The sequence below is a fragment of the Salmo salar genome, unplaced genomic scaffold, assembly GCF_965601325.2.
Source record: "Salmo salar unplaced genomic scaffold, fSalSal1 ptg000129l, whole genome shotgun sequence".
Classification (NCBI taxonomy): domain Eukaryota; kingdom Metazoa; phylum Chordata; class Actinopteri; order Salmoniformes; family Salmonidae; genus Salmo; species Salmo salar.
The window spans coordinates 1,431,964-1,443,684 of record NW_027675318.1 but is presented as its reverse complement, the minus strand read 5'-3'; the positions used below and the strand labels follow the sequence as shown (position 1 = coordinate 1,443,684).

The 11,721-nt window shown below is 39.6% G+C and overlaps 1 protein-coding gene across 1 annotated transcript; it reads left to right on the top strand.

Annotated features, from left to right (window-relative positions):
* The first annotated feature begins 1,691 nt into the window (after window positions 1–1,691).
* On the top strand, window positions 1,692–10,805 carry LOC145866078 (uncharacterized). Its single transcript, XM_082970941.1, has 2 exons — window positions 1,692–1,734; window positions 9,637–10,805. The coding sequence occupies exons 1-2, from the start codon at window positions 1,692–1,694 to the stop codon at window positions 10,626–10,628; spliced, it is 1,035 nt and encodes a 344-aa protein (XP_082827067.1). The 3' UTR covers window positions 10,629–10,805.
* The last annotated feature ends 916 nt before the right edge of the window (window positions 10,806–11,721 follow it).

Genomic DNA, 11,721 nt, shown 5'->3' with positions numbered 1-11,721 from the left:
CTTCTTTAGCAGGAGGAGAGTAGCTTAGTGAACTCATGGTCGGGGATGTTAGCTAGCATTAGCGACTAGCCTAGTTCTAAGCTAACTTAGCAAACCAGCTAGCTGACAAACAACGTAAATATATAATTGAATGGGCCAACAAGTACATACGACAGAAGTGTGTTTAATACACATCGACTAATATACACCAAAACAGTGTAAAGAGCGTGAATGTTGTAGCTATGTTTGCTAGAAAGCTACCGAGGTGTCTGACTAGCTGTTGTTGTTGAAGGAGCGTCCCGTCCACTAGATTATACGTCACACTGGCAGCATCGCCTGAACCTAAAAGACGCACATCGCCATCTGCTGACTGGACTGGGCAACGCAGTTGAGGAACCAAACGTTTATTTTTCATTTATTTCAGAAAAGTTTAATATTATATTAAGTCGTTCAAAGAGAAGCATGTGTTGATTGATTCGTTTTTAATGAGTGAGAATTTAAAACAAACTTTACACCCACTACATATTTGCGTTGAACCATACTTCTGACATGGATCATTTTGACCCCAGAGGCATATTACATTTACATTTACATTTACATTTACATTTAAGTCATTTAGCAGACGTTTAGACAGACATTTAGCGACTTACAAATTGGTGCATTCACCTATAATATCCAGTAGAACAACCACTTTACAATAGTGCATCTAAATCTTTTAAGGGGGGGGGGGGGGGGGGGGTTAGAAGGATTACTTTATCCTATCCTAGGTATTCCTTAAAGAGGTGGGGTTTCAAGTGTCTCCGGAAGGTGGTGATTGACTCCGCTGTCCTGGCGTCGTGAGGGAGCTTGTTCCACCATTGGGGTGCCAGAGCAGCGAACAGTTTTGACTGGGCTGAGCGGGAACTGTGCTTCCTCAGAGGTAGGGAGGCGAGCAGGCCAGAGGTGGATGAACGCAGTGCCCTTGTTTGGGTGTAGGGCCTGATCAGAGCCTGAAGGTACGGAGGTGCCGTTCCCCTCACAGCTCCGTAGGCAAGCACCATGGTCTTGTAGCGGATGCGAGCTTCAACTGGAAGCCAGTGGAGAGAGCGGAGGAGCGGGGTGACGTGAGAGAACTTGGGAAGGTTGAACACCAGACGGGCTGCGGCGTTCTGGATGAGTTGTAGGGGTTTAATGGCACAGGCAGGGAGCCCCGCCAACAGCATATCTTTTATCATAGCCAAAATGTGGTTTATTCAATTCTTCCAAATTTTCATGACTTTGTAAATCAACTTGTTCTTAATAAATCTATATCATGGTTTAGTGTTTCTGTATCAATATGGACTTTTAACAAATTCAAATCATTTGGAGTCATTTTGACCCCAGACAAAAGCACCTTTGATAAATAGGACGTTTATTTCAAATCAAATCACATTTTATTGGTCACATACACGTGTTTAGCAGATGTTATTGCGGGTGTAGTGAAATGCTTGTGTTTCTATCTCAGACGGTGCAGTAATATCTAATAAGTAATATCTAACAATTTCACAACATATACCCAATACACACAAATCTAAGTATTTGAATCTAGGTTTCTCTGTAGACATGATCCATCCCACCAGAGGGTAGAGGGGCTCCTGTATCAGTGGTTTTGACCAGATAGACACCTGCAGACACACAGTATAGTGCCTCCCATGTACTCTCCTAAGATTGGACTTTTCTATACCACGTATCACATGACTGTGTACAAAACTGCCGGTGGTAGAAAACTCTGCAGTGGTAGAAAGTCTACCAGTGATATACAGTGCATTCGTAAAGTATTCAGACCCCTTCACCTTTTCCACATTTAGTTACATTACAGCCTTATTCTAAAGTTGAATAATTTCATAATTGAATAATCAATACCCCATAATGACATCACAACAACCCATAATGAGAAAACAAAATCATTTTTAAAAAACATTTTTCCAAATGTATTTACTTAAGTATTCAGACCCTTTGCTATGAGACTCAAAATTGAGCTCAGATGCATCCTGATTCAATTGATCTTCCTTGAAATGTTTCTACAACTTGATTGGAGTCCACTTGTGGTAAATTCAATTGATTAGACATGATTTGGAAAGGCACACAACTGTCTATATAAGGTCTCACAGTTTACAGTGAATGTCAGAACAAAAACCGAGCCATGAGGTCAAAGGAATTGTCCATAGAGCTCTGAGACAGGATTGTGTCGAGGCACAGATCTGGGGAAAGTTACCAAAAAATGTCTTCAGCATTGAAGGTCCCCAAGAACACAGTGGCCTCCATCATTCTTAAATGGAAGAAGTTTGGAACCACCAAGACTCTTCCTAGAGCTGGCCACCGGCCAAACTGAGAAATCGTGGGAGAAGGGCCTTGGTCAGGGAGGTGACCAAGAACCCGATGTTCACTCTGACAGAGCTCCAGAGTTACTCTCTGGAGAAGGGAGAACCTTCGAGAAGGACAACCATCTCTACAGCACTCCACCAATCAGGCCTTAATGTAGCAATGACTAAATTGTCAAAATGTATTTCAATGGACAATTCAGTGAACTGTTCTGTGAAAGGTGTTGGCTAGAGATGACATGCAGGAGCTTGCAGGGATTTGTAGTCTTGCATGTCGTCTACTTTGATGCTAATTAGCATTTTAGAATCCAAGAGTAAAGAGACACAAATATATTGATACAAGTATTTGTATTGATTATGGATCCCCATTAGTTCCTGTCAAGGCAGCAGCTACTCTTCCTGGGGTTTATTATGGATCCCCATTAGTTCCTGCCAAGTTAGGTCAGGGAGCGTGCCAGCCTGCCTGAACCGCCCCTGAATTAACAGGTATAAATGATGGATTATGAACTAACAGGTATAAATGATGGGTTATGAATTAACAGGTATAAATGATGGGTTATGAACTAATAGGTATAAATGATGGGTTATGAATGATGGGTTATGAACTAACAGGTATAAATGATGGGTTATGAACTAACAGGTATAAATGATGGGTTATGAATTAACAGGTATAAATGATGAGTTATGAATTAACAGGTATAAATGATGGGTTATGAACTAACAGGTATAAATGATGGGTTATGAATTAACAGGTATAAATGATGGGTTATGAATTAACAGGTATAAATGATGGGTTATAAATGATGGGTTATGAATTAACAGGTATAAATGATGGGTTATACATGATGGGTTATGAATTAACACATCCCCTGCGAGCCCAGGCATTTCAATACATTCAGGATTTCTTACGGTCCATGTGCAATGTATATGATTATCTCTGTCTCTCTCTCCATCTCTTCTTTAACAAGCAGCCATGTTGTTGTCATTCCACTAGGGACCTGTTTTCAGCATTTTAAATCTGCAGTCAATAACCAGTGCACTGGGATTATCCCTTTACACCCTTTACACATGTACTGTACTGGAATAATCCCTCTACACCCTTTACACATGTACTGCACTGGGATTATCCCTCAACACCCTTTACACATGTACTGCACTGGGATTATCCCTCTACACCATTTACACATGTACTGCACTGGAATTATCCCTTTACACCCTTTACACATGTACTGCACTGGGATTATCCCTCAACACCCTTTACACATGTACTGCACTGGGATTATCCCTCAACACCCTTTACACATGTACTGCACTGGAATTATCCCTCAACACCCTTTACACATGTACTGCACTGGAATTATCCCTTTACACCCTTTACACATGTACTGTACTGGGATTATCCCTCTACACCCATTACACATGTACTGCACTGGGATTATCCCTTTACACCCTTTACACATGTACTGCACTGGAATTATCCCTTTACACCCTTTACACATGTACTGCACTGGGATTATCCCTCAACACCCTTTACACATGTACTGCACTGGAATTATCCCTCAACACCCTTTACACATGTACTGCACTGGGATTATCCCTCTACACATGTACTGCACTGGAATTATCCCTCTACACCCTTTACACATGTACTGTACTGGAAATATCCCTCAACACCCTTTACACATGTACTGCACTGGGATTATCCCTCTACACCCTTTACACATGTACTGCACTGGGATTATCCCTCTACACCCTTTACACATGTACTGCACTGGGATTATCCCTCTACACCCTTTACACATGTACTGCACTGGAATTATCCCTCAACACCCTTTACACATGTACTGTACTGGAATTATCCTTTTACACATGTACTGTACTGGAATTATCCTTTTACACATGTACTGCACTGGGATTATCCCTCTACACCCTTTACACATGTACTGCACTGGGATTATCCCTCTACACCCTTTACACATGTACTGCACTGGGATTATCCCTCTACACCCTTTACACATGTACTGCACTGGAATTATCCCTCAACACCCTTTACACATGTACTGCACTGGGATTATCCCTCTACACCCTCTACACATGTACTGTACTGGGATTATCCCTCTACACCCTTTACACATGTACTGCACTGGAATTATCCCTTTACACATGTACTGCACTGGAATTATCCTTTTACACATGTACTGCACTGGGATTATCCCTCTACACCCTTTACACATGTACTGTACTGGAATTATCCCTTTACAGTTAGAAGCACTCCCTTTAAGAGTGTGCTCCTAATCTCAGCTCGTTACCTGTATAAAAGACACCTGGGAGCCAGAAATCTTTCTGATTGAGAGGGGGTCAAATACTTATTTCCCTCACTAAAATGCAAATCAATTTATAACATTTTTGACATGCATTTTTCTGGATTTTTTTTGTTGTTATTCTGTCTCTCACTGCTCAAATAAACCTACTATTAAAATTATAGACTGATTATTTCTTTGTAAGTGGGCAAATGTACAAAATCAGCAGGGGATCAAATACTTTTTCCCCCCACTGTACATCTACATGATGTATTGTTACACCATGTAGGAGCAGTATAGACCTAGTCTGTTCATTATATACATCTACATGATGTATTGTTACACCAAAAAAAAGGGAAATTATATTATTTTATACTAATACAATTGCTCAGAGAAAGAGATTTAGTTTAACATGTAATTCTCAAAAGGCAGGGGTCTGAATTATTGCCACCCATGTTTTCAATACTCCAGCACTCTCCCCTTGGGAGGATAATGACACTGAAATGTTTTATGAGATTAGAGAACACATTGGGTGGGACCTTAGACCCTTCCTCCATACAGAATCTCTCCATGTCCTTGATTTATTTAGTCTGTCTTATGGACTGCCCTGTTCAATTCAAACCACAGGTTTTCAATGGAGTTCAAGTCCGAAGACTGAGATGGCCATTGAAAATGTTGATTTTTGTGCCCAATTAACCATTTCTTTGTGGATGTTGATGTGTCTTGCTGGAAGATCCACTTATGGCCAAGTTTCAGCCTCCTAGCAGAGAGGTAACCAGGTTTTGGGCTAAAATATCCTGGTAGTGGGTAAAGTTTATTTATTTTATACATTTTTGCTCATCTTTATCAAGGGTATTAATAACTAGGTGCTTATTTTGATATCTTGTTTTTTGACTGAGTCAGAAATACAGATGTGGAGTAGATGTAGAGTTTGTTTTAAATTCTCATAAAAAACGGAATTAATCAAACAGCACTTGTTGCTTTTTGTACGTGTTGATATAATATTAATATTTAATGGAGAGAAAAAAACGTTTCCCTAAACTGCTTTATAATATTATAATTCAATGAAGAATAAAAATAGTTTTCCCTCCTCAACTGCGTTTCCTCCCTCCAGACAGCAGATGGCGATATGTGTCTTTCAGGCGATGTTTCTAGTGTGACGTATAATCTAGTGGACGGGACGCTTCTTCAGCAACTGCAGCCACCTCGGTAGCTCGCTAGCCGACAAAGTCGGAACATTCAAGTTCTTTAGACAATTTCGTGGTTTATTTGTCACTTTGCTTTAAACATACTTATGTGGAAACAACTAGCTACCCCATTTAATTTAATATTTACGTTGTAAGTCAACTAGCTGGCTGGTTAAGTTAGCACTAGCCTAGCTAGCTAACATCCCCGACCATGAGTTCACTAAGCTACTCTCCTCCTGTTAAAGAAGAGGAGGTCTGCTGGACGGAGAAAGAAGCTCTCGTGAAAGAGGAGGAGGAGGAGGAGGCTGTTACAATACAAAAACAAGTAGAGGGTGAGGCTGTTACCGTGAAAAAAGAAGAGAAAGACGTTACAGTGAAAGAAGAGGAAGACGCGTTCAGAGTGAAAGAGGAGGAGGATGTTACTGTGAAAGAAAAGGAGGAAGATGCAGTTTTTGGAGTGAAAGATGAAGAGGGGGAGATTACTGTCACATTAGAGGAGCACGAAGAAGAGAAGACTGGAGAACTGATTAACACTAGTAAATACAGTGAGTACTATCTTATAAAACAGGGACATTGATCTGGTTAACACCAGTAAATACAGTGAGTACTATCTAATAAAACAGGGACATTGATCTGATTAACACCAGTAAATACAGTGAGTACTATCTAATAAAACAGGGACATTGATCTGGTTAACACCAGTAAATACAGTGAGTACTATCTAATAAAACAGGGACATTGATCTGATTAACACCAGTAAATACAGTGAGTACTATCTAATAAAACAGGGACATTGATCTGATTAACACCAGTAAATACAGTGAGTACTATCTAATAAAACAGGGACATTGATCTGATTAACACCAGTAAATACAGTGAGTACTATCTAATAAAACAGGGACATTGATCTGATTAACACCAGTAAATACAGTGAGTACTATCTAATAAAACAGGGACATTGATCTGATTAACACCAGTAAATACAGTGAGTACTATCTTATAAAACAGGGACACAAACTCTGCAGTTGTTGAACTAATGTGTGATTTTTAAAAGGGCATTCTACACTCAAATATGTTTTTGTACTGTATGAATTGTTCATGACGTCCTCCAGGGATTTTTAAACTTTTCCTGTTGAAAAGTGATATATAAATACAGTAAAGTATAAACACACTAATGGAAAACAAATAAATGTTTTGAGTAAAATAGTGTTTTTTTTAACAACTGCAAACTAGAAGGAGTGAATGATGTCATAGTAAGGCCTCCAAGGAGTTGGCTTGATGGGAAGTCGTGATGTCATCCAATAGGAGACTGATCTTCATGTGAATATTCATTATTCTTTTTAAAATCCTTCATGTTCTGTCAAGTTGGTTGTTGATCATTGCTAGAAAGCCGTTTTCAAGTCTTGCATTGACTTTCAAGATGATTTAAGTCCAAACTGTAACTAGGCCACTCAGGAACATTCAATGTCATCTTGGTAAGCTCCTCCAGTGTAGATTTGGCCTTGTGGTTTAGGTTATTGTCCTGTTAGGACGGTTTTCTGTATTCAGATCTCTGAAATGCTCTCTACCTACGTAACATCTCCTTATGTTACTTTTCATGGGAACAGAAATCCTAAATCATTTCAGAGTTTACTAAATCCAATGGTTCTAACCGAGAGTCACCTTAACTTTATTGACAACACCCAAATGGATACTGTCATTAACGCAGTTCTTCAATAATTACACATCATTCTTAATACTGTAGCTGTTTAGTTACAGTCACATGTTCAACTATCATCAGCTGATCCAGGAAATCATTTTCTGAATGACAGTCACATGACAGAAGCCACAACATGCAACAACAACCAAAGTGCTTCTTCATTCATTACTCTGGTAAAGACAGTTATGCCGTTCTCCATGTTGGATCCAACATCCCTAACAAATGGATGTTTATAATGTGTTATTGTCTGGTTGATTTACAGTAGGGTCTCGTTAGTCTGTTTGGACACAGAGATACGCTCCACGTTGGATCCAACATCCCTACTTTGCTCATAATGTGTAGAGAAATGTTCCTTGATGGATAGGCTATTGTTCAACACACAGAGCTATTTTCCTATATTTGTTGTTATGGGCCCTACAGTAGGTCTATGTTGTTGTTAGGTGAAGTTATGGGTCCTACAGTAGGTCTATGTTGTTGTTAGGTGAAGTTATGGGTCCTACAGTAGGTCTATGTTGTTGTTAGGTGAAGTTATGGGTCCTACAGTAGGTCTATGTTGTTGTTAGGTGAAGTTATGGGTCCTACAGTAGGTCTATGTTGTTGTTAGGTGAAGTTATGGGTCCTACAGTAGGTCTATGTTGTTGTTAGGTGAAGTTATGGGTCCTACAGTAGGTCTATGTTGTTGTTAGGTGAAGTTATGGGTCCTACAGTAGGTCTATGTTATTGTTAGGTGAAGTTATGGGTCCAACAGTAGTTCTGTTATTGTTAGGGGAAGTTATGGGTCCTACAGTAGGTCTATGTTATTGTTATGGGTCCTAGAGGACACTATGTATGTCATGCAACAACAACCAAAGTGCTTCTTCGTTCATTACATAGGTATGATTGTTGTTAGGTGAAGTTATGGGCCAATTTGGCAAACAGTGTACAACCCCTCATTGTCAGGCTGATGGAAAAGCCAAAGAGCATTTTACTGGTTGAAGTGTTTTTTAAGTACAAAGCGGTTGATTTGCGATGACGATACAAACATTATATTAAGCAGGAAATTCAAACAAGCCTTACAATTATAATCCAAAGTAGTGTGAAATGTACTCATAAGCAACCTGGAAATGGAGGTTACTCCCCTGAGTTTTCCCCATTCACATTCAGAATACATCGTGAAAAACTAAAATCTTTTCTCACCATTTTTGCTCCAGGCAGATATACTACATCCATAACTAGTGGTTTCCTCATTACCAGATATACTACATCCATAACTAGTGGTTTCCTCATTACCAGATATACTACATCCATAACTAGTGGTTTCCTCATTACCAGATATACTACATCCATAACTAGTGGTTTCCTCATTAGCAGATATACTACATCCATAACTAGTGGTTTCCTCATTACCAGATATACTACATCCATAACTAGTGGTTTCCTCATTAGCAGATATACTACATCCATAACTAGTGGTTTCCTCATTACCAGATATACTACATCCATAACTAGTGGTTTCCTCATTACCAGATATACTACATCCATAACTAGTGGTTTCCTCATTAGCAGATATACTACATCCATAACTAGTGGTTTCCTCATTACCAGATATACTACATCCATAACTAGTGGTTTCCTCATTACCAGATATACTACATCCATAACTAGTGGTTTCCTCATTACCAGATATTCTACATCCATAACTAGTGGTTTCCTCATTACTAGATATACTACATCCATAACTAGTGGTTTCCTCATTACCAGATATACTACATCCATAACTAGCGGTTTCCTCATTAGCAGGGAGGAGTTTATGCAATCAAATTGTGTGTGCATCGCCCTCGTGCCGCAATTTTATTAAACACAAAAAGGGGCCTACATTGGATACAAAGAGTTGTCTGGCACACTGCTTCGAGTTTCAACAACATGAATAACTTATTTCTAGCCTACCATCATCGATTTTACTACTAATGTGAAAACAAGACAAAATATGACTATTCTAGCTCATTTTAAGACAATTGTCAAATAATTTTAACATTCATTACAGACGTCAATTGTTGTCCAACATCATGGCTCCGCTGTTGGCATCACCTTTTACAGTGGATTACCGCTGTTGTGGGCCTTTAACCATCTGTCTGACTTTGTTGTTCACGCAGGAGAGAGGCGGGACAGTTGTGCATCCTCTGGGGAGTCTCAACAACCTCTTGATGCTGAAGAGGCAGAGAAGAGTCTCTCCAGATCAGAACACCTCAATAAACACCTGCAGAGACCCACAGGGAAGAGAACTCACTGCTGCTCTGACTGTGGGAAGAGATTCACCTCCTCATCAGGCATTAAAATTCATCAGAGAATCCACACAGGAGAGAGACCTTATAGCTGTACTCAATGTGGGAAGAGTTTTGCAGCATCTACCTATCTTACTCTACACCAGAGAATACACACAGGAGAGAAATCTTATAGCTGTGGTCAATGTGGGAAGAGTTTTAGTCAATCTGGCCATCTGACAGTGCACCAGAGAATACACACAGGAGAGAAATCTTATAGCTGTAATCAATGTGGGAAGAGTTTTACTACATCTGGCCAGCTGACTTTACACCAGAGAACGCACACAGGAGAGAAACCTTATAGCTGTGATCAATGTGGGAAGAGTTTTACTAGATCTGACCATCTGACTTTACACCAGAGAACGCACACAGGAGAGAAACCGTATAGCTGTGGTCAATGTGGGAAGGGTTTTGCGGCATCTACCTATCTTACTCTACACCAGAGAATACACACAGGAGAGAAATCTTATAGCTGTGGTCAATGTGGGAAGAGTTTTAGTCAATCTGGCCATCTGACAGTGCACCAGAGAACGCACACAGGAGAGAAATCTTATAGCTGTGATCAATGTGGGAAGAGTTTTACTAGATCTGACCATCTGACTTTACATCAGAGAACGCACACAGGAGAGAAACCGTATAGCTGTGGTCAATGTGGGAAGAGTTTTGTTAAATCTAGCCAGCTGACAGTACACCAGAGAACACACACAGGAGAGAAACTCTATAGCTGTGGTCAGTGTGGGAAGAGTTTTACTGAGTCTGGTGGTCTGACTAAACACCAGAGAACACACACAGGAGAGAAACCTCATACCTGTGACCAGAGATAATCTGATAAAAAAAATCTCTGATCAAATATCAGAAAATACATACATGAAGAACTTGTTTCATGATATCAATGAATTAATGTCACAATGTAGAATGTTTTAACATTGTAGTAGGAGTATTTTAATGATGTCACAATGTAGAACCCTAAATGTTTGCCCCCTGTTCTATTGATTTCAACATGATATGGATATTAGCCTCAGGGGGGAAATCCAGGCTCTGAAATGGAAGAGTTACTATTTATGTGATTTAACAAAAAATGACTAACAAAAAAAGAGTTGTGTTACACTTACCACGTTGGTGACCCACTTGAATCAAAATGCAACACTTCAAAATGTATCTAGCAGCTTTCTACAAGTTGTCCTCTGACCAGGGATGTACACATTACTCCCAGATTCCATGTGGTTTTTCAGCTGTTCGTTTTAACAGGATGTGCAACCTCATGTCCCTCCTCTTGCATAATTGATTTCAACATGATATCGATGAGTGATGACAAATAAGTTCCTTTGTTTAGCGACCCCTACATTTAAATGTATCACTCCAAAATGTAGCTGACTGTCTTCTGCAGGTTGTCCTCTAACCAGTGAGGTAAAATATATCTCCCATTTCCATGTGTTTTTTAGTTGTGTTAGTTTCAACAGCACGTACAACCTGATTTCCCCCCTAATCGATATCAGTGATTTATTGCTACTTGTCAAAACAACAGCGTTTCTGGTGCAGTTTATAAGGTGCTTGTTTTAAAAAATACAAGTAATATGATTATTGTGGCAGATGTTTGTGTATATAGCACATGTTATGTTTAGGTTTTCAATTCATCCCAAACGGTTTCTGCTTATTGGTTATTGATTTGGACACGTTTAAACTGTGTTTTGACATTGGGGATATCCCATCTAGCAACATGTAATTGAAAAGACGTTGAAAAGAAGACTATGCCAAGTTTTTTCAGTGACTTGAAAACAACTTAATTTCAACTTAGTTGCAGGTAGCCTAGTGGTTAGAGCGTTGGGCCGTCATTGAAAATCAGAATTTGTTCATAACTGACTTATTGACAATTATTGCCTACCGGGGAACAGAGGGTTAACTGCCATGTTCAGGTGC

Excerpts from the sequence above, each read along its gene's own strand:
- LOC145866078 (XM_082970941.1), top strand. The coding sequence starts at position 1,692 with ATGACTGTGTACAAAACTGCCGGTGGTAGAAAACTCTGCAGTG. Across the intron at positions 1,735-9,636 it reads TGGTAGAAAACTCTGCAGTG|GAGAGAGGCGGGACAGTTGT; the intron begins GTAGAAAGTCTA and ends TTGTTCACGCAG.